Below are 24,430 nucleotides of genomic sequence, written 5' to 3'. Positions count from 1 at the left end.
TACACTTAGTTCACTGAATGATCCCAGTTAACCACATCCATATTTACCATCACTGTCCAGGCTGTCTGGTGATGTCACGTACATCGACGTCACCGGAGGGGGGAGGAGTCCGGGGACATCAATGTTGGTGACATCACTGAAACTCCCTGAAGACCCGGAAGCCAGCGGAGAGGTGAGTACTGATCAAAAGAATTTTGATTGATCAAAGAAATTAACGATTAATTGAGGAATTAATCTTTAATTTCCCCAGCCCTATAAAAAAAAAATATATTTTTTTCAAAAATGTCGCTCTTTTTTTGTTTATAGCGCTAAAAATAAAAAATGCAGAGGCGATCAAATACCACCAAAGGAAAGCTCTATTTGTGGGGAAAAAAAGGACGTCAATTTTATTTGTGTACAACCGCGCAATTGTCAGTTAAAGTAACGCAGTGCCATATTGCAAAAAATGGCCTGGCCATAAAAGAGGATAAATCTTCCGGGGCTGAAGTGATTAAAGCAACAATTTTTAGTTTTCATATACTTATTATACATAAATGTATTCATATATGTTATTTATTTGTATGCGTATTGTATTGTAGTTGTAATAGTATTGTTTTTTTCAATAAATCAAAAACCTTTTCATGCTCGCTCCTTAAATATGTAAAATAATATTAGAAACTAAAATTAACAATCAAAATCAACCACACACGATCAAGCTGCAACATCAACCTCCACATAATAAATCTAGTGCAAAAACAATGCCCTGCTACGTCAAATTATTATTTGATACAGTGTATATATATATATATATACCCTTTAACTTGACCTTTTGACCTTTACCCCCTTCACATCCAGGCCATTTTTTGCTATTCAGCACTGTACTACTCTAACTGGTAATTGAGCGGTCATGCAACACTGTGCACAAATTAAATGTATATATACAGTATCTCACAAAGTAAGTTCACACCTCACATTTTTGAAAATATTTTCTTCTATCTTTTCTTGTGACAACACTGAAGAAATGATACTTTGCTACAATGTAAAGTAGTGAGTGTACAGCTTGTATAACAGTGTAAATTTCCTGTCCCCTCAAAATAACTCAACACACAGCCATTAATGTCTAAACCGCTGGCAACAAAAGTGAGTACACCCCTAAATGAAAAAAGTCCAAATTGGGCCAAATTAGTCATTTTCCCTCCCAGGTGTCATGTGACTCGTTAGTATTACAACGTCTCAGGTGTGAATGGGGAGCAGGTCTGTTAAATTTGGTGTTATTGCTTTCACTCTCTCATACTGGTCACTGAAAGTTCAGCATGGCACCTCATGGCAAAGAACTCTCTGAGGATCTGATAAAAAGAATTGTTGCTCTAATTAAAGATGGCCTAGGCTATAAGAAGATTTCCAACACCCTAAAACTGACCTGCATCATGGTGGCCAAGACCATACAGCAGTTTAACAGGACAGGTTCCACTCAGAACAGGCCTCGCCATGGTCGACCAAAGAAGTTGAGTGCGCATGCTCAGCGTCATATCCAGAGTTTGTCTGTGGGAAATAGACGTATGAGTGCTGCCAGCATTGCTGCAGAGGTTGAAGGGGTGGAGGGTCAGCCTGTCAGTGCTTGGACCATACAGCGCACACTGCATCAAATTGGTCTGCATTGCTGTCGTCCCAGAAGGAAGCCTCTTCTAAAGATGATGCACAAGAAAGTCTAGAAACAGTTGGCTGAAGACAAGCAGACTAAGGACATGGATTATTGGAACCATGTCCTGTGGTCTGATGAGACCAAGATAAACTTATTTGGTTATGATGGTGTCAAGCATGTGTGACGGCAACCAGGTGAGGAGTAGGGATGAGCCGAACACCCCCCGGTTCGGTTCGCACCAGAACCCGCGAACGGACCGAAAGTTCGCACGAACGTTAGAACCCCATTGACGTCTATGGGACTCGAACGTTCGAAATCAAAAGTGCTCATTTTAAAGGCTAATTTGCATGGTATTGTCCTAAAAAGGGTTTGGGGACCCGGGTCCTACCCCAGGGGACATGTATCAATGCAAAAAAAACTTTTAAAAACGGCCGTTTTTTCGGGAGCAGTGATTTTAATGATGCTTAAAGTAAAAAAAAAAAAGTGAAATATTCCTTTAAATATCGTACCTGGGGGGTGTCTATAGTATGCCTGTAAAGTGACGCGTGTTTCCCATGTTTAGAACAGTCCCTGCACCAAATGTCATTTTTAAAGGAAAAAATCTCATTTAAAACTGCTTGCGGGTTTAATGTCATGTCGGGTCATGGCAATATGGATGAAAATCAGTGAGACAAACGGCATGGGTACCCCCCAGTCCATTACCAGGCCCTTTGGGTCTTGTATGGATATTAAGGGGAACCCCGCACCCAAATTAAAATAAGGAAAGGTGTGGGGCCACCAGGCCCTATATACTCTGAACAGCAGTATACAGGCGGTGCAAACAAGACAGGGACTGTAGGTTTGTTGTTAAGTAGAATCTGTTTGTAATTTTGAACATTTTTAACGTGTTTAGCTCCAGCCAAAAAATCTTTTCTAAGCTTTTTGGAAAACATAGGGAAGGGTTATCACCCCTGTGACATTTGTTTTGCTGTCTTTCCTCCTCTTCAGAAGATTTCACCTCACTTTTTTGTCCCAATGAAAAATGTTTTTTGAAAATTTGGGTTTTTTTGTGGAACAAGGATTGGAAAGCATCAGTGGAAAGGAGAAATTGTTTTCCCATATTAACTCTTACAGGAGAGAATTTCCCTTCCTAGGGGTAGATTTCATCTCACTTCCTGTTGTCTCCTTCCGTTTGCAAGTAGGAGTCGTTTGTAAGTTAGATGTTTGAAAGTAGGGTCCTGCCCTATATACTCAGCAGAAATTTGGGCCTTAGGTGTTGCTGTGGCCACAACACTGTAAGCCCTCACAGGGCCCTGCTGTGAAATATTAGATCAAGAATTGTAATTACATGCCCCTGTTGAACAGGAGCTGAAAAATTAGGCCTTAGGCACTGGTGCTGGTGCCACAACACTGCAACCCCTCACAGACACTCTAGTTGGAACGCAGGAACGAGCCCTGCTGCAAATTATTGCTTCAAAAATTGTAATTACACGCCCCTGTTAGACAGGGGCAGAAAAATTGGGCCTTAGGCACTGGTGCTGGTGCCACAACACTGCAACCCCTCACAGACACTCTAGTTGGAACGCAGGAACGAGCCCTGCTGCAAAGTATTGCATCAAAAATTGTAATTACACGCCCCTGTTAGACAGGGGCAGAAAAATTGGGCCTTAGGCACTGGTGCTGGTGCCACAACACTGCAACCCCTCACAGACACTCTAGTTGGAACGCAGGAACGAGCCCTGCTGCAAAGTATTGCATCAAAAATTGTAATTACACGCCCCTGTTAGACAGGGGCAGAAAAATTGGGCCCTAGGCACTGGTGCTGGTGCCACAACACTGCAACCCCTCACAGACACTCTAGTTGGAATGCAGGAACGAGCCCTGCTGCAAAGTATTACATCAAAAATTGTAATTACACGCCCCTGTTAAACAGGGGCTGAAAAATTGTGCCTTAGGCACTGGTGGTGGCGCCCAGAACCAAAAATGTTCTTACAAGCTATCAGCGTGATGATTGAGGAGGAAGAGGATAATTACTCAGGGATAGTCACTCAGCATCAGCATAGGCAGTCTTTGAAGGGATCTGAGATTTCAAAAAAAATTATTCGGTTACATCAGCATCAGGTGCTTGGTAGCTGGTGGTGATCCAAGACTCATTCATTTTTATGAAGGTCAGCCGATCGACCGAGTCGGTGGACAGACGCACCCTGTGATCGGTTACCACGCCTCCAGCAGCACTGAATGTGCGTTCCGAAAGAACGCTGGATGCAGGACAGGCCAGTAGCTCAATTGCATACTGTGCAAGCTCTGGCCAGTGATCCATCCTCAAGACCCAGTAACCCAGAGGATTTTCGGTGGGAAAGGTGTCCAAGTCTGATCTTGCCCCTAGGTATTCCTGCACCATGTAAAACAGACGCTGGCGATGGTTGCTGGAACCGATCATACCTTGGGGCTGCGGACCAAAAAATTGTCTGAACGCATCGGTCAGACGGCCACCTTCTCCACCGCTCCTTCTTTGACTGACCGAAGCCTCAGCAACACGTTGTCCAGAAACAGGAGTTTGTAACCTCCCAGTCTCTGGGAACGCGTTGCACAGACCTTTCTGCAAGGCCTCCCGAAGATGTTTCATCCTCTGCTCCCTCTGCGATGGCAAGATAAGGTCCGCAACCTTACCCTTGTAACGTGGATCAAGGAGGGTTGCCAGCCAGTATTGGTCCTTCTCCTTGATACCACGAATACGAGGATCCTTACGCAGGCTTTGCAGGATCAGGGAGGCCATGCAGCGTAGGTTTGCTGAGGCATTCGGTCCGGAGTCCTCTGGGTCACTAAGAACGACATGGTCCGCAGCCACCTCCTCCCAGCCACGTACAAGTCCATGTGTTTCTTGGGACTGATCCCTTAAAGACTGCTGCTGATGCTGAGTGCCAGGCTCCACCTCCATACTGACACAATCTTCCTCCTCCTCCTCTTCCTCCTCGTCCTCTTCCTGTGTGATCGGCGGGCACGCAGGAACACTGTCTGGATAAAGGGGGCCTTGAGAGCTAAGGAAGTCCTCCTCTTCCTGCCTCTGTTCTGCCTCAAGTGCCCTGTCCATTATTCCACGCAGCGTGTGCTCCAACAGGTGGACAAGGGGGACAGTGTCACTGATGCATGCACTGTCACTGCTCACCATCCTCGTGGCCTCCTCGAATGGTGACAGGACAGTGCATGCATCCCTGATCATGGCCCACTGGCGTGGGGAAAAAAAACCAAGCTCCCCTGACCCTGTCCTGGTGCCATAGTCGCACAGGTACTCATTGATGGCCCTCTGCTGCGTGTGCAGCCGCTGCAGCATGGCCAACGTTGAGTTCCACCTGGTGGGCATGTCACAGATTAGGCGGTTCTTGGGCAGGTTAAACTCCTTTTGGAGGTCCGTCAGCCGAGCACTGGCATTATATGACCGGCGGAAATGCACACAGACTTTCCTGGCCTGCCTCAGGACATCCTGTAAGCCCGGGTACCTGCCCAAGAACCGCTGCACCACCAAGTTAAGGACGTGAGCCAAACAGGGCACATGGGTCATTTGTCCCTGTCGGAGGGCAGAGAGGAGGTTGGTGCCATTGTCGCAAACCACCATTCCTGCCTTAAGTTGGCGTGGCGTCAACCACCTCTGAACCTGCCCCTGCAGAGCTGACAGAACCTCTGCCCCAGTGTGGCTCCTGTCCCCCAAGCACACCAGCTCAAGCACCGCATGGCATCTTTTGGCCTGCGTACTTGCGTAGCCCCTTGAACGCCTACGGAGCACCGCTGGTTCCGAGGAAGAGGCCATGGAGGAAGAAGAAGAGGAGGGGGTGGAGGAGAGAGGTGTGTCACAATCAGCATTTTGGAGGCGTGGTGGCAGAACAACCTCCAACACTACTGCACCTTGTCCTGCATCCTTCCCAGCTGCCAGCAGAGTCACCCAATGCGCCGTGAAACTTAGGTAACGTCCCTGTCCATGCCTGCTGGACCATGAGTCAGCGGTAATATGCACCTTACCGCTGACCGCCCTGTCCAGCGAGGCATGGACATTGCCTTCCACATGCCGGTAGAGAGCCGGAATCGCCTTCCGTGAGAAAAAGTGGCGTTTGGGTACCTGCCACTGAGGAACCGCACATTCCACAAACTCACGGAAGGGGGCAGAGTCTACCAACTGAAAAGGCAGCAGTTGAAGTGCTAGCAATTTTGCCAAGCTAGCATTCAACCGCTGGGCATGTGGATGGCTGGGAGCAAACTTCTTTCGGCGGTGCAGCAGCTGGGGCAGGGAAATTTGCCTGGTACAATCTGACGTCGGTGTACCAAAAGCAGATTGCCCACAAGTACTTGGCTGTGACACACCTAATTCTACACCTTCATTCCTCTCACTGCAGGTCTCAGAGAGGACTGAAGGTCTAGTGGGGTTGGAAATCTCAGCTGATGAGGAGCAAGGAGAGATCCTCTTTGTTCTTTGGTGTGGGTCTTTTAGATACGCTTGCCAACGAACTGCATGGCAGGTCAACATATGTCTGGTCAAGCATGTGGTACCCAAGCGGGAGATATTTTGGCCACGCGAGATACGCTTGAGACATATGTTGCAAATAGCAGCGGTGCGATCTGATGCACTCGTCTCAAAAAAGGCCCACACCAAAGAACTTTTTGAATAACGCGCAGAGACTGCAGCGCCCTGCACATGTGGAGCTTTGGGGTGTGATGCAGTCAATGTGTTGCCCTTAGGCTGGCCCCTGGAGGGCATCCTGCCTCGTTGGTGATGTGCTGCCGCCTCCTCCTCCTCCTCCTCCTCCTCCTCCTCCTCCTCCTCCTCTCTCCTATCAGGCACCCACGTTGAGTCAGTGACCTCATCATCCCCTCCCTCCTCATCACTGGAGCAAACCTGGCAGTATGCTGCAGCAGGGGGAGCATGACTGCCAGATTGCTGTCCTTCTTGGGCACCCCCTCTGTCCGCGCTCATGTTACTGCCTTCATCGAGCTCAGTATCGTCATCAGAGCCTTCCAAACGCTGGGCATCCTCCTGGAGCATGTACCCAACACTGTGGTCAAACAGTTCGAGGGAATCCTCATGAGGACATGGTGGAGCTAGGGAAGGAGTCACTGATGACATTGAGCTGAGGGAAGAGGCCGCTGCTTTGCCAGACAAAGCACCCTGGGCATGGGTGAGAGAGGATGAGGAGGATGAGGACGGCTTGGTCATCCACTCGACCAAGTCTTCCGCATGTTGCGGCTCAACATGGCCAGCTGCCGAAAAAAAGGCCAAGCGTGTCCCATGGCCACGTGCTGATGAGGATGCACCGTCTCCACGACCAGCACTAGACACAGAGCCTGCTTGCCCTCTCTTATTGGCTTGTGACTGTCTGCCTCTCCTTCTTGGCCTTCCAGACATACTAATGGCCTGTAGCTGCACTAAGCTGGGATAGAACACCTGTAATTTTCTTCAAGTAGCTTTATATACTGTAACCAGACAAGCCTGCCTGTCAGTAGGAAGATAACAGGAACGGATCTAGCTGAACACTGTGAGCAGGACGCACTGTACTAAATGTAAATAGTCTAGCTGCCTGACCGTGGTACTAATAGGATCAAATAGAACACCTGTAATTTTCTTCAGGTAGCTTTATATACTGTAACCAGACAAGCCTGCCTGTCAGTAGGAAGATAACAGGAACGGATCTAGCTGTACACTGTGAGCAGGACGCACTGTACTAAATGTAAATAGTCTAGCTGCCTGACCGTGGTACTAATAGGATCAAATAGAACACCTGTAATTTTCTTCAGGTAGCTTTATATACTGTAACCAGACAAGCCTGCCTGTCAGTAGGAAGATAACAGGAACGGATCTAGCTGTACACTGTGAGCAGGACGCACTGTACTAAATGTAAATAGTCTAGCTGCCTGACCGTGGTACTAATAGGATCAAATAGAACACCTGTAATTTTCTTCAGGTAGCTTTATATACTGTAACCAGACAAGCCTGCCTGTCAGTAGGAAGATAACAGGAACGGATCTAGCTGAACACTGTGAGCAGGACGCACTGTACTAAATGTAAATAGTCTAGCTGCCTGACCGTGGTACTAATAGGATCAAATAGAACACCTGTAATTTTCTTCAGGTAGCTTTATATACTGTAACCAGACAAGCCTGCCGGTCAGTAGGAATTTAACAGGAACGGATCTAGCTGAACACTGTGAGCAGGACGCACTGCACTAAATGTAAATAGCAGGAACGGATCTAGCTGAACACTGTGAGCAGGACGCACTGCACTAAATGTAAATAGTCTAGAAGATAACAGGAACGGATCTAGCTGAACACTGTGAGCAGGACGCACTGCATTAAATGTAAATAGTCTAGATAGAAGATAACAGGAACGGATCTAGCTAAACTGAATACAGTGTATATATATATATGCAACACCTGGGATGCATATATATACACAATACACTGTAAGTGCAGCTAACTGACTGACTGTTCTGCCTAATCTATCTAACTCAAATCAAATGACACTGTCTCTCTCTCTCTCTATCTCTCAGCACACCGGAACACACACTACACAGGGCCGCCGTGCAGGCGGCCTTATATAGTGTGGGGTGTGTACTAAATGCCCTGAGCCGTAATTGGCCAAAGCCACCCTGGCTTTGGCCAATTACAGCTCTCTCTACTGACAGCGCTGTGATTGGCCAAGCATGCGGGTCATAGTGCATGCTTGGCCAATCATCAGCCAGCAATGCACTGCGATGCCGCAGTGAATTATGGGCCGTGACGCGCCACACGAATTTAGCGCGAACGGCCCATAACGTTCGCAATTCGGCGAACGATCGAACAGCCGATGTTCGAGTCGAACATGGGTTCGACTCGAACACGAAGCTCATCCCTAGTGAGGAGTACAAAGACAAGTGTGTCTTGTCTACAGTCAAGCATGGTGGTGGGAGTGTCATGGAAGAGGACTTTAGTGGCAACCTGTGAACTCCATGCCCAAGAGAATTTAGGTAGTGCTGGAAAATAATGGTGGCCACACAAAATATTGACACTTTGGGCCCAATTTGGACATTTTCACTTAGGGGTGTACTCGATTTTGTTGCCAGCAGTTTAGACATTAATGGCTGTGTGTTGAGTTATTTTGAGGGGACAGCAAATTTACACTGTTATACAAGCTGTACACTCACTACTTTACATTGTAGCAAAGTGTCATTTCTTCAGTGTTGTCACATGAAAAGATATAATAAAATATTTACAAAAATGTGAGGGGTGTACTTACTTCTGTGAGATAATGTATATATATTTTTCAAACAAATAGAGCTTTCTTTTGGGTGGTAATCTATCACCACTGGGTTTTTTATTTTGTATTATAAAAATGAAAAAAGACCAAAAATTTGGAAAAAAATATTTTCTACTTTCTGTTATAAAACATATCTAATAAAATCAAATTTTTTCATAAATTTAGGTGAAAATGTATTCTGCTTCTGTATGTCGCAAGTGCTGCCAGCGATTAGGGCTGATCCTGCCAACACTGTTCTGGGGGACACTAGTATAGTTTTGACCATACCATACCAGTCATATGATGACGCTGTACTGTGCTGGTAACAGTATCTATAAAAAAATTGTGAAAAAAATAAATAAAACATTTTATTTAATTTCTTCATCTTCCAAAAAATTGTGACAAAAATTAACAGCTTCAAAAAATGTGCCATGCCTCTTGCTAAATGCTTCAAATTGACTTTTTTACAAAAAGGGGTCATTTGTACTGTCCTGGCATTTTAGGGCCTCAAGAAATGAGATAGTCCGTCAGTACATCAGGATTGATCAGTTTTCAGATATACAGTGGGGAGAACAAGTGTTTGATACACTACCGATTTTGCAGGTTTTCCTACTTACAAAGCACGTAGAGGTCTGTAATTTTTATTATAGGTGCTTCAACTGTGAGAGATGTAATCTAAAACAAAAATCCAGAAAATCACATTGTATGATTTTTAAGTAATTAATTTGCATTTTATTGCATGACATAAGTATTTGATCACCTACCAACCAGCTCTCACAGACCTGTTATTTTTTCTTTAAGAAGCCCTCCTGTTCTCTACTCATTACCTGTATTAACTGCACCTGTTTGAACTCGTTACCTGTATAAAAGGCACCTGTCCACACACTCAATCAGACTCCAACCTCTCCACAATGGCCAAGACCAGAGAGCTGTGTAAGGACATCAGGGATAAAATTATAGACCTGCACAAGTCTGGGATGGGCTACAGGACAATAAGCAAGCAGCTTGGTGAGAAGGCAACAACTGTTGGTGCAATTATTAGAAAATGGAAGAAGTTCAAGATGACGGTCAATCTCCCCCGGTCTGGGGCTCCATGCAAGATCTCATCTCGTGGGGCATCAATGATCATGAGGAAGGTGAGGGATCAGCCCAGAACTACACGGCAGAACCTGGTAAATGACCTGAAGAGAGCTGGGACCACAGTCTCAAAGAAAAACATTAGTAACACACTACACCGTCATGGATTAAAATCCTGCAGCACACGCAAGGTCCCCCTGCTCAAGCCAGTGCATGTCCAGGCCCATCTGAAGTTTGCCAATGACCATCTGAATGATTCAGAGGAGGAATGAGAGAAGGTCATGTGGTCTGATGAGACAAAAATAGAGCTCTTTGGTCTAAACTCCACTCCGTGTTTGGAGGCAGAAGAAGGATGAGTACAACCCCAAAAAAAGCCTATTGTGCCCTACACATCTTATGCTTGAGAAAGGAATGTGGCCATTCATTCACCAATGGCCAGCTTGTTCTGAAATGCGTTGCATATGTGTGACGTCATTGCCGGGCGCCGCGCTGTGTTTGCTCCCCAAGCCTTGTTTTTCCTACCATCACCGAGGCGCTACCACAGCGCGGCCAGCCAGCAGCTCTGGCATCCCACCCCCTTTCTTGGAACCCTTATTCCTGCACTATGGACACCATCCATCCCCATTAGATCAGGATATGAATTAGACTGAAAGCTGAAGGAGACGGCACCGTGCTGTGCCATCCCTCCCTTCCCTCTCTGGATTCGATGTGGAACCAGCCTTACAGGAACCGCTGTGCTCTGCAGTCCTACTGCATCTCTTCAGCCTAGCTAATAGACTGGAACGCAACTCATCTTTTCTTTATGTGAGTGGATATTGCTGTTTTAATAAAATGTTTTTATGATACATACTCAGAGGCGCCCCTCTCCTTGTTCTTGTTTTTGAGTACAACCCCAAGAACATCATCCAAAACCGTGAAGCATGGAGGTGGAAACATCATTCTTTGGGGATGATTTTCTGCAAAAGGGACAGGGCGACTACTTGAGTGGAGGATAGATGGGGCCATATATCGCAAGATGTTGGCCAACAACCTCTTTCCTTCAGTAAGAGCAATAAAAATGCACTGATTACTGTGTAAATGTCACTGGCAGGGAAGGGGTTAACACTAGGGGGCGATCAAGGGGTTAACTGTGTTCCCTGACTGCATGTTCTGACTGTAGGGGGATGGGACTGACTAGGAAGAGACAGAGATCAGTGTTCATACATAGTATGAATACACAATCTGTCTCCTCTTCCCTATAAGAACTAAGATCTGTGTGTTTACACACACAGATCCCAGTTCTCGCTCTGTCACGAGTGATCGCAGGAGCCCAGCAGTCATCACGCCCAACGGGCACTTGCATCAGGGTCGGGCACATGCTATGGTCACGTGCCCCTAGTGGCCAAAAAGTGAAACAACGTAACATAACATCGTTTCGCCGAGCTGTGCCATTCTGCTGCAGCAAAACTGCAGCGGCTGGTCGGCAAGCTGTAAATGAAAATCGTACAATCTGATATCGCACGAGTAAAATTTTTGTGTTTGTCTCTTAGAATAATTTTGGATCAACTGTTGTGATTGACTCTCAAAATCTGTATACCAATCTTAGATTATCATACAATTGCTTTAAAAACCTGTATTTTTCATGCGATTTTCTGATCGTGTGTACTAGGCTTAAGATTTTTTCATCCTCTTTGTTATTTGAGTTGCTTAATTTTGAACCCATTACACAACTTCTTTTTCTTGCTTGAGTGCAACATTGTAAAAAAAAAAAAGCCACCACTTCCTTTGTTATTCATGTTTACAGTATAAATAAAAGCAGTAGATGATTCTATTGCAGGATTTTGCTAAGCTCATTGTGATACCAGCGTCTGTCTGTGTTACTTATAGGAGAAGCTTTAATTAATCCACAACAGATAGTGAGCCAGGTAGGAGAATTAATCCACAACACAGCCTGAGCGGCAGCCGCGGCCGTGCTTTTGTACCACCACGCCCTCCCTTTAGAATGTAAGCACTACGAGCCGGGCCCTCCTGTCCTTTGAACTGCACTGTAATTGTGCTGTCCCCCCTCTTCATTGTAAAGTGCTGGGTAAACTGTTGGCACTATATAAATTGTGTATAATAATAATAATAAGATGCACAGATATTTCCCCCCATTTTTTTTGGGGGGGGGGGAGTGCGTCTTATGGAGCGAAAAATATGGTATATGAGAAAAAAACCCAGTTGTGATCGAATACCAATAAAAGAAAGCTCTATTTATGTGAAAAAAATGATACCAATTTCATTTCCATACAGTGTTGCATAACTGCAGAATTGACAGTTAAAGTAGTGCAGTGCTGAATAACAAAAAATGCACTGGTCATTAAGGTGGAAAACCTTCCAGAAGTGGTTAAAACAATGAAAGTAGTACTGCTCGAATTCCCCTCAGACTTGTATCAGTAGTAACAGCATGTGTATAGACTAGTGCAAGACAGACAGGATTGGCTTGTCAGGTTCCCATACACTTCAACAAAATGGTGGTCATCTGTACACAGACACCGACTTCCTATTGCATAAATGTGAATGACATGGATCAGAGATGGCTTCAGCTCCTGTTCTCCACCTGTTGCAAGCTCCTCAGGTGGGTTCCACCGTTTTCAAGCCACGCTATGATTCATCTTCCAAATAGAGTGATACCCATCTGAGGAGTTCTCTACAGGTGGAGAACAAGAGGTGAAGCCACCTCTTATCCATTTCATTCACATTTATGCAATAGGGAGTCGGTGTCATTGTGCAGATGGACAGCATTTTGATGACCCGGAGCTGATTGTCTGGTTATAGCACGGTCACAGTGTCCCCTGGATGGTATTAGCAGTTTAGTTTCTTTTGTCTGTATACAAGAATTCCCATACGATTGTCATTACTCTTCTCTATTCTAATTTTTTAGGTGATTTTCAGGTTCGGGGGCTGACAGTTACTGGGAAATATGTTCCTATTGAAGCTCTTAGAGGGGATGATGTCACCATCCCTTGTCTGCTGTCTGGTGTCCCAATACCGCTGAATCTACAGATAGTATCAGTTGTCTGGACACTCAGATTACAAAATGGAATTGAACGTGAAGTTTATAGTTTTCGGAGTTCCAGCCATCAATCATCGAGGCCTGGATCTTATATGGATGACAGAGACCTCCAACAAGGCAACGCCAGTCTTTCTATACCAAACATTCAGATTGAAGATGAAGGGGACTATATCTGCTTTGTTATCATCACTACTGAAGCCGGCACCACTACATCTACTCTGGATGTAACAGGTACATAAAAATATCAGAGCTACTGGGAAATGTTGTGTCCTTCCTTCCAGAAGCCCAGTCCCATGGCTGGATATAATATACAACACTGATGATGTCTTACTTTTATAATCATTGCAATACTGATTGTGGAATGTATATTTCGCTGATGTTTAGAATTCCTGGGTGACAGTGGTCCCTGGTTGCTAATGACAGTTGCAGGCATTGAGGTTTGTCCCTGAAAATGTATCTGATATATAAAGCTGATCAAAGGCATCATAACAGCCATTTTGCTTCATGTTAGATGTATCCGTTTTTTGGAACAAATTTCCCAAGAAAGGCACACACCAATAAACAGGGCCAGATCTAGCCTGTCTGATTTAGAGATGCAGTAAAAAAAAAAGTTAGGGGGAGGGGAGGCACTGTCAACACACCCTCGTTTAAACTTTCTCCAGTGCTCTCTCTGCTTTCATTGGCTGAACAGTGTAATACAGTGTGATGAAGATTCAGGGAAGCAATATTCCCTGTTCACTCAGCATGCTACTGTACCACGAGTGACCTGAAAGAACATAACCAGTGGTGTAGCGTGGGTTGCCAGTGCTGATGAGGGCAGGGCAAGTATTGGGCCCCCTAACCCATATAGTGTCAGTACTTTCCGAGTCCCTTCCACTAGAATAAAATATACACTGGAGTTCAAAATTAGAGAACAATTTATGAACACTTGATTTTTTCGGAAATACTGTAATCTGCATTGTTCAACTTTTGATGGAATTTTGGTTGTGGCGATACCGTGCTAACAGACCCATGTTTTTTAAAATAACCAAGGTGCTTCAACAAAAAAACATAATTTTGTAGAAAACAAAATGATGAAAATTAGAGAACATCAATGACTAGAGCACAGAGAAAGAACACAACTAACATTTCTGAAGGTGACCACAATTAGTAGGAAGTGGGGGGACCCTTGCTTGAATGACTTCAGCATATCTGCAGCCAGATGACATCACTAGTCTCTCAACCTGCTCTGGTGTGATTTTGTTCCACTCTTCTTCCAGTCTCTTCCACAGTTCGGTAACTGGAATGGGTTTCTTGGCCATAACTTAGTCCTCAAGGATTTTCCAGAGGTTTTCTATTGGGTTTAGATTAGGACTCTGGGCTGGCCATTTCATTATTTCAATGTTTTCAGCTTCAAGGAACTGCTTTACCCATTTTGCTGTGTGACGGGGCATTGTCATACATTAAACCTGCTGGCTGATAGAGTGATGAATGCAAGGAAGGAACTGCATGTTGTCAAAGAAGGTTCTGATAAACATTTGCATTCACTCTGCCATGTACAGTACCTGACCGCGAGATTGTGTTTCCAGCGCGATACCATCGCACTGGTTCTCGGCGACAGGGTACTGTGCATGTCGCGCTGGCTCACTCATCGGGAAAGGAAAACTTTTTTTCCTTTCCCAATGAGTGACAGGCAGTGCTGACAGCTGTCTGGTATGAATCCTGAGGGGGAACGCTGCACCAAATTTTAAAGAAAAAAACGGCGTGCCCTTAGGTCTGGTATGAATTGTAAGGGGAACCCCCCTACGCTGAAAAATCGTCATGGGGTCCCCCCAAAATCCATACCAGACCCTTATCAGAGCACACAGCCCCGCCGGCCAGGAAAGGGGGTTGGGACGAGCGAGCGCCCCCCCTCCTGAGCCGTACCAGGCCGCATGCCCTCAACATGGGGGGGTGGATGCCTTGGGGGAGGGGGACGCCCTGCGGGCCCCCCACCCCAAAACACCTTGTCCTCATGTTGATGAGGACAAGGGCCTCTTCCTGACAACCCTTGCCGTTGGTTGTCGGGGTCTGCGGGCGGGGGGCTTATTGGAATCCGGGAGCCCCCTTTATTAAGGGGGCCCCCAGATCCCAGCCCCCCACCCTGTGTGAATGAGTATGGGGTACATGGTACCCCTACCCATTCACCTAGGGAAAAGTGTCAATAAAAAAAAAGTACACAGGTTTTAAGAGTAATTTATTAGGCAGCTCCGGGGTCTTCTTCCGACTTCGGGGGGTCTCCTTCCAACTTCTCCTGGTGTTCGGCCTCTTCTCCCGGTGTTCAGCCTCTTCTCCCAGGCCCCGCCGCTATCTTCTTCCAGCTCTTTTGCCAGTGAGGGGCCCGGTCTGCTGCCTCTGTCTTGCCGCCGCTGTCTTGTCGCCGCTGTCTCGCCGCTGCTGTCTCGTCGCTTCTTCTCTTCTTGTCTTCTTCCGATGTTGACACGATGCTCTCTCCGGCTGGAATGCTTTGTGCGAGCTGCGGAGCCATTTATGCATGCGCAGGGACTCTGGTATCATAAGGGGGCATGACCCCAGAGTCCCTGCGCATGGTGGTACCATGATGTCACAAGGGGGCGGGGTCACCGCCTATATAAATGGCTCCGCAGCTCGCACAAAGCATTCAAGACAGCGGCGACAAGACAGCAGCAGCAGACCGGCCCCTCGCTGACAAAAGAGCTGGAAGAAGATAGCAGCGGGGCCCGGGAGAAGAGGCCGAACACTGGGAGGAATGGCCGAACACCGGGAGAAGTCAGAAGGAGACCCCCCGAAGTCGGAAGAAGACCCCAGAGCTGCCTAATAAATTACTCTTAAAACCTGTGTACTGTGTTTTTTTTTTATTGACACTTTTCCCTAGGTGAATGGGTAGGGGGTACGATGTACCCCCTACTCATTCACATAGGGTGGGGGGCCGGGATCTGGGGGCCCCCTTATTAAAGGGGGCTCCCGGATTCTGATAAGCCCCCCCGCCCGCAGACCCCAACAACCAACGGCCAGGGTTGTCGGGAAGAGGCCCTTGTCCTCATCAACATGGGGACAAGGTGCTTTGGGGGGGGGCCCGCAGGGCATCCCCCTTCCCCAAGGCACCCACCCCCCCATGTTGAGGGCATGCAGCCTGGTACGGCTCAGGAGGGGGGGGGCGCTCGCTCGTCCCCACCCCCTTTTCTGGCCGGCCGGGCTTCGTGCTCGGATAAGGGTCTGGTATGGATTTTGGGGGGACCCCATGACGATTTTTCGGCGAAGGGGAATTCCCCTTACAATCCATACCAGACCTAATGGCCTGGGGGGAACCCACGCCATTTTTTTTCATGTAAAATTTGGCGTTCCCCCTCAGGATTCATACCAGACAGCTGTCAGCACTGCCTGTCACTCATCGCGAAAGGAAAACAAAGTTTTCCTTTCCCGATGGGTGAGCCATCTCGGCACTGGCTCCCCGATGGGGCTTGCAGGTGTCAAATCTCGCCGACAAATGAGGCGAGATTGACACAATATTGCGGTCACCTACTGTAGCTGTATAAGAGGCCCAACTCCTGCTGTAGAAAACATCCCCCAAACCATGACGCTTCCCCCTCCACCTTTCACTGATTTCTTTACACACATCGGGATCTGTCTTTCCCCAGTTTGATGATGAACATAATGTTTCCCATCAGACATAAATAAACTAAGCTTGCTTTCACTACTAAAGTGAACTTTGGACCAGTTCTCCTCTGCCCACACATGCTCCTCAGCAAAGGTTAGTCTGGCCTTTTGACTCTTTCTGCTAATGAGAGGTTTGGTCACTGCAGAGTGTGCTTTCCCATCCAAATTCCCTTACATTGCGAGACATTGTATGATGATCCTTACTCTGTTCAGTGCTGAACCGGTGAGCATTTGCAGCTGCAATGTTGAACCGATTGCCGATTGAGATTCTCCGCATTATCATGTCCTCTCTTGCATTTGTCTTTCATGGATGACCAGCATAGGCGTGCGCAGCCTATTACATTAGGGTGTGCACCGAAAGCTCAAGCACACATACGTGTGTGTGTGTGTGTGTGTGTATATATATATATATATATATATATATATATATATATATATATATATATATATATATATATATATATGTATATATATATATATATATATATATATATATATATATATATATATATATATATATATATATATATATGTGTATATATATATATATATATATATATATATATATTCAAACACATGACCTTTAATGACATCCCAGTCTTAGTCCGTAGGGTTCAATATTGAGTTTGCCCACCCTTTGCAGCTATAACAGCTTCAACTCTTCTGGGAAGGCCGTCCACAAGGTTTAGGAGGGTGTCTATGGGAATGTTTGACCATTCTTCCAGAAGGGCATTTTTTGAGGTCAGGACTCTGTGCAGGCCAGTCAAGTTCCTCTACCCCAAACTCGCTCATCCGTGTCTTTACAGATCTTGCTTTGTGCACTGGTCCAAATCATTTGGTGGAGGGGGAATTATGGTGTAGGGTTGTTATTCAGGGGTTGGGCTTGGCACCTTAGTGCCAGTAATGGGAACTCTTCTGTCGTCAGCATACCAAGACATTTTGGACAATTTCATGCTCCTAACTTTGTGAGAACAGTTTGGGGATCTCCCCTTCCTGTTCCAACATGACTGCCCACCAGTGCACAAACAAGGTCCATAAAGACATGGACTTAGCAGGGGTGGTGGGAAATTAACTTAAAGTGCAATCATTCACATTATAACCGTAACTAAAACATATACAATTAAGTGTAACACTTTAAAAAATAAAAATTCCAAAGTCCTATAATGGTGTGAACCTCCCAACTAAAAAGTTGTTGCACTTTAAGGTAATTTGTTTTGCAATTATCTGTAGAGGGGTTTCCACCATCCCTGCTAAGGCAGCACTGATGGGCACTAATAGGCTGCACTGATTGGCAGCATTGATGGGCACTAATTGGTAGCACTGATGTGCACTGATAGGTGGCAATGATAGGCAGCACTGATAGGTGGCACTGATGGGCGGCACTGATGGGCGCTTATTGTCAGCACTGATTGGCACTGGGCACTGATTGGTAGCACTTATGGGCATTGATAGGCTCTGATTCGCTGCACTGATAGGCAGCATTGGTTGGCACTGATTGACAGCATTGGTTGGCACTGATTTACAGCATTGGTTGGCACTGATAGGGTGCACTGACTGGGACTGATTGCCACTGATAGGCAGCATTGGTTGGCACTAATAGGCAGCATTGGTTGGCACTGATAAGCAGCATTGGTTGGCACTGATAGGCAGAATTGGTTGGCACTGATAAGCAGCTCTGGCACGGATAGGCAGCACTGGTTGGCACGGATAGGCAGCATTGGTTGGCACTGATAAGCAGCACTGGCACTGATAGGCAGCATTGGTTGGCACTGGCACTGATAAGCAACACTGGCACTAATAGACAGCATTGGTCGGCACTAATAATCAGCACTGATTTGCACTGATAGGCAGCACTGGTTTGCACTGGTTGGCACTGAAAGGCAGAATTGGTTGGCACTGATAAGCAGTACTGGTTGGCACTGATTGGCAGCATTGGTTGGCACTGATTGGCAGCATTGGTTGGCACTGATTGGCAGCATTGGTTGGCACTGATAGGCAGCACTGGTTGGCACTGATAGGCAGAATTAGTTGGCACTGATAAGCAGCACTGGCATGGATAGGCAGTACTGGTTGGCACTGATTGGCAGCATTGGTTGGCACTGGCAGCATTGGTTGGCACTGATTGGCAGCATTGGGTAGCACAGATAGGAGAGAGGGGGAGTTTCACATTCAGGAGATTGTGAGAATTGCCAGAGCTGTTCAGTGTATGAAACTGTCAGATGATGACACTGCATGCAGGGAGAGATACCAGCTGTTAAATGTCAGCGGTGATGTTGGTGGTGGGCGGGACTGAACAGTTACCAAACAGCAGCCAATAGGATGGGTCTGGGCGGGCCACTACATTTCTCTGGCTCCGCCCTCTCTCTGAAGCAGCCCAATCATTGGCTGGTGGTGGCGCTTGGTCCCGCCCACCCCCGACATCACGGCTGAGTTGTGATGACTTACAACTGAACCGCGATGTCGGGGGTGGGCGGGACCAAGTGCTATAAACACCAGCCAATGTTTGAGCTGCTTTAGAGAGGGGGCGGGGCCACATAAATGTAGCGGCCCGCCCAGACCCTATCCCATTGGCTTGTGTTTGATGGCCGTTCAGTCCCGCCCACCCCAGACATCACCCTGACATTAAGACAGCTGGTCTCACTTCCTGCATGCTGTGTCATTATCTGTCAGCTTCATACACTGATCAGCTCTGGCAATTCTCATGATCTGCTGCCTGTGAAACAGTTTCACAGGCAGCGCGGGCCACACACTCTCTTGGATGCAGCATTTTGGGGCAAATCTCTGGAGACAGCATGGGGTGATTAGGGTGTGCCCAGGCACACCCGGCACACCCCGTGCACACGCCTATGATGACCAGACTTCTTGAGGGACTTGAATGAGTTTGTGATGTTGTAAAGATGCAAATATTTTAGAAATCACAGATATAATATGGCAAACTTCTCTTGCTATGGCTGAAAGGGTCATCCCTTTGGCCTTCATCTGGACAACCTACTGCCGGATTCCTATAAGCCCCCCACCCACAGACCACCACAACCAATGGCCAGGGTTGTGGGTACGAGGCCCTTATCCCCATCAACATTTTGAGGGCAAGTGACCTGGTATGGTTCAGGAGGGGAGGGGGGCGCTCGTCTTCCCCCTATCCTGGCCTGCCAGGCTGCTTGCTCGGATAAGGGTCTGGTATAGATTTTGGGCGTGGAGTTCCCCTTAAAACCCATGCCAGACCCAAAGGGCCTGTATGGACTGGGGGGGAACCCATGCCATTTTTTTTCTTAATTCTGTCATAGGGTTCCCCTTAACCACTTCAATACACAGTATTATATACTATACACTGCCTGCACTGTGTATATGTATATATATATATATATATATATATATATATATATATATAGTCTACACTGACTGCACTATATAGTCTGAACTGCAGTATATATACTATATGGACTGGACTATATAATCTTAACTGCAGTATATATACTATATAGACTTCACTATATACTCTGAACTGCAGGATATATACTATGCGGACTGCACTATATACTCTGCAGAAAAATGGGGTGTTTTTGGTGCCAGAACACTGTAACTTCTCCTCACAGTTACTCTTGTTGGGCACAGGAATGGGCCCTGTTGTTAAATATTGTTTCAAAATTTGTATATACATGCCCCAGTCAAACAGGTGCAGAAAAATTGGGCCTAGGGTGTTAGTGGTGCCAGAACACTGTAACCCCTCACAGTCAGAGGCGGCTCTCTAATTAGGCAAATTAAGCGGTTGCCTAAGGCCTCACACACACAGGGGCCTCGCGACCGTCTAATTTGCCTGAAAATGGGAGAGGAGGAGAGCCCAGCATCGGAAAGGATTGTGCTGTCTGATGGGTGGGACCGATTTAGAACACCGAGACTCTGCACTGTCTGCTAACACCCTCCCCCGCCGCCATCTCTTTCACGGGCTGTACGGGGTGAGTCACTGGCGCCCGTGCTGCTATGATTCCTGGAAAAAAAGCCGCACCAGTGATCACAGGGGAGGTGAGCAGTGTCAGCCTGTCCTGTACAGGTCCTGTCTATGAGGATGCTGGAATCAGCTCACACACCACCTGCGGAAAATGCTCAGACCTCTGCAGATAGGTGTGCTGAAGTGCTGACAGGTGGGCGTGGCCAGCGGAGGCAAAACCATCTCACTGCTCACCATGCTAGGTCGTGCAGAGGCTGCTCAGGGTGCCAGTAGTCTGATGAGTTCCTGGATTGGGGTGAGTCCGATGACAGGAGCGATACGTTTTTCTGCACACTGATACATGACTGCTCTGTTCATCACCCAGCAAACCACTCCTCTGCCATGTGACCTCCTCCTCTCCCACCTCTCTCTCTCCCCCTCTTCATCCCCATCCCTCTCTCTCTCTTCCCCTCCTCCCCTCTCTCCTTCCTCTTCATCCCCATCCCCCTCTCCCTCCCCCCTTCTCCCGCCTCTCTCTCTCTCCCCTCTCCCTCTCCTCTCCCTCTCCCCTCTCCCTCTCCCTCTCTCTCTCCTCTCCTTCTCTCTCCCCCTCCTCTTTCCCCCTCCCTCCTCTCTCTCTCCCCCCTCTCCTCCTCTTTCCCTCTCTCTCTCTCCAATCTTTCCCCTCTCTCTCTTCTTCCCCCTCTCTTCCCCTCTCTCTCTCCATTCTTCCCCTCTCCCTCCTCTTCCCCCTCTATCCTTCTCTCTCTCTCCCCATCTCTTTTCCTCCTCTCCCATCCCCCTCTCTTCCCCCCTTTCACTCTCCCCCCTCTCCCCCTCCTCCCCTCTCTCTCCTCCTCTCACCCCCTCCCCCATTTTCTACCCCTCCCTCTTCATCCCCATCCCTCTCACTCCCCTCCCACCCCTCTCTCTCCTCTCCCCCTCTCCTCTCCCCCTCTCCTCTCCCCCTGTCTCTCCTCTCTCCCCCCTCTCCCCCCTCTCCTCTCTCTCACCCCCTATCTCTCCTCTCTCCCCCCTCACTCTCTCTCCCTCTTCCCAACTCTCTCTTCGCCCTCTCCTCTCTCTCACCCCCTCTCTCTCCTCTACTCTCTATCTCCCCACCTCTCGCTCCTCCCCCTCTCTTCTTCCCTTTCTCTTACCTCTCTCTCCCCTCTCTCTCCATTCCTCACTCATCCCTCTCTTTGTCTCTCACCCCCACACTATTTTGCTCCCCTTTTCTCTTTTTCCCCCCACCCCTCTCATACCCCCCTTTTTCCCACTCTCTCACGTATTTTCCTACTTCCCTCTTTCTCTCCTCTCTCTTCATCCCTTTCACCCTCCTCATTCACCCCTTTTGCTCCCCCTCTCTTTCTTCCCCTCTCTCCTCTCCCTCTCTTGGCAGGGAAGAGGGAGAGCAGGAGATAGGCCAGGTTGCTGCACCATGGGCCTCTTGGTTGTACTTGCACCCTGGGCCAAAAGTTGCCAGCCATTTTTCCCCACACTAGTTTGCCTTTTCCTGACGCTGCAGTACAAAGAATTTCAGCAGGTGCTTTTCTGTATTCAGGTTCACTGACCATAGTAAATGCATTGGCTGTGTTCAGAGCAGGTATTGGGCATAGGTTTAGGAAAATAGATAATGGATCTATGGCCTTTGTTAAGTAATGTGAAATTTAGGCATAACGTAGAGCTGTCTAGTAAGGGACGTTCACTATACAGAGGGAGCTTTTGTTGCAGTGCATATCCTGGTGTGATGTGATCGAATGACATGCTGGAATCCTTGAGGACTGGCCATGGGTGAATTGCCATCAGTTCATTATACACTGTACAATGCAATGTATTCATTTTTATTGCTTGAATTATTTTTATAATTAGGAGTGGGGCCTCATGTCTAAATTTTGCCTAAGGCCTCACAAAGCCTAGAGCCGCCTCTGCTCACAGTTACTCTTATTGGGTGGAGGAATGGGCCCTGCTGTTAAATATTATTTCAAAAATTGTAATTACCGTATTTATCGGCGTATAACACGCGCCGGCGTATAACACGCACCCCAAGTTTAGGAGGGAATTTTAAGGGAAAAAAAACTTTTAGGAGGGAAGTGTAAGGAAAAAAACTTACATTAAAATGACCATCAATGCAGCCTTATCTGTCCATCTGCAGCCTTTTTAGTGTCAGCGCAGCCTTGCCCCAGTGCAGCCTTGTCAGTGCAGCCTTGTCAGTGCAGCCTTGTCAGTGCAGCTTTGCCCCAGTGCAGCCTTGCCCCAGTGCAGCTTTGTTAGTGCAGCTTTGGCAGTGCAGGTTTGCCCGTGCAGCTTTGCCCCAGTCCAGCCATGTCAGTGCAGCTTTGCGCACTCGACGCTGACATACACAGCCGTGTGTAGATTCAAATATGGCGCCGAGACTGCAGGGATTCGTCGGAGCCGAGATACACATACCCGAGTGTTCTTGGCTTTTTTCAGCGCCGCTCACAGTCACGCCCAGTCCCGCCCTATGATGGACATATCACAGGTCCAGGGGCGGGACTGGGCGTGACTGTGAGCGGCGCCAAAAAAAGCCGAGAACACTCGGGTATGTGTATCTCGGCTCCGACGAATCCCTGCAGTCTTGGCATCATATTTGAATCTACCCACGGCTGTGTATGTTGGCGGCGACCGCGGCAATTGCTCCGATGACACAAAATCGGCGGGGATAGGCCTATAACACGCACCCATGATTTTCCCCTGATTTTCAGGGGAAAAAAGTGCGTGTTATATGCCGATAAATATGGTACATGCCCCTGTTAAACAGGGGCAGAAAAATTGTGCCTTGGGTGTCGGTGGTACCCTAAACCAAAAAGATTGTTGGAAGCTAGCATCATCAAGATTCAGGAAGAATAGGATAGGCAGCATAGGCAGTCTTAAAGGGATCCCAGATCCATAGCAAATTCAACCAGTTACATCAGCATCAGGTGCTTGATAGCTGCTGATCCAGGACTGATTTTTTATAATTGTGAGCCTATCAACGGAGTCTGTGGACAGGCACACTCTTTGATCCGTTACAAACCCTCCAGCAGCACTAAATGTGCTTTCAGAAAGCACGCTGGATGCTGGACAGGCCAGTAGCTCGTTTGCATATTGAGCAAGTTCTGGCCAGAGGTCCATCCTCAAGACCCAGTAACCCAGTGGATGCTCTGTTGGAGAGGTCTCCAAGTCTGCTCTTGCCACTAGATATGCTTGCACCATATAATGGAGACACTGGCGATGGTTTCTTGAACAGACCTTGGCACTGAGGACTGAAAAATTGTTTAAAGGCATCGGTCAGCCGGCCACCTTCTCCATCGCTCTTCCTCTGACTGAACAAGCCTCAGAAACACGTCCAACACCAGGAAATGTTAACCTCCCAGGGTCTAATAAGGCGTTACACAAACTTTTCTTCAAGGCCTCATGTGAAGGCAGGATGAGTTCTGAAACTTTACCCTTGTAATGTGGATCAAGAAGGATTGCCAGCCAGTAATGATACCTCTCCTTGATACCACACATCCTAGGGTCATTTCGCAGGCTTTGCAGAATCAGGGAGGCCATGCAGCGTAAGTTTGCAGAGGCATTCGATTCTGTGTCCTCTGGGTCACTAAGGATGACATTATGCGAAACTACCTCCTCCCAGCCATGTACAACTCCTTGGGTTTCTGGGGACTGAAAACCATCCCTTAAAGACTGCTGCATGCTATTCTCTACATCCATGCTGACACAATCCTCCTCCTCTTCTTCCTGTGTATTTGGCGGGCCCGCAGGAATTCTATCTGGATAAAGGGGGCCTTGAGAGGAAAGGAAGTCCTCCTCTTCCTCATGTTGTTCTGCCTCAAGTGCCCTGTCCATGATTTCACAGGGCATGTTCTCCAGCAGGAAGAC

General features: G+C 47.5%; 1 protein-coding gene across 1 annotated transcript in view; it reads left to right on the top strand.

Annotated features, from left to right (window-relative positions):
* LOC141111837 (uncharacterized) overlaps positions 1–24,430 on the top strand; it is a 293,979-nt gene that overhangs the window by 18,624 nt on the left and 250,925 nt on the right. Inside the window, exon 2 of the mRNA XM_073603991.1 lies at positions 12,838–13,200. Coding sequence (XP_073460092.1) covers positions 12,838–13,200 — 363 coding nt within the window. The remainder of the gene's footprint in view (positions 1–12,837; positions 13,201–24,430) is intronic.

The sequence above is a fragment of the Aquarana catesbeiana genome, linkage group LG11, assembly GCF_042186555.1.
Source record: "Aquarana catesbeiana isolate 2022-GZ linkage group LG11, ASM4218655v1, whole genome shotgun sequence".
Lineage (NCBI taxonomy): Eukaryota > Metazoa > Chordata > Amphibia > Anura > Ranidae > Aquarana > Aquarana catesbeiana.
Note: the sequence above shows the minus strand (reverse complement) of the source record. Positions and strands in the feature narration are given on the sequence as shown.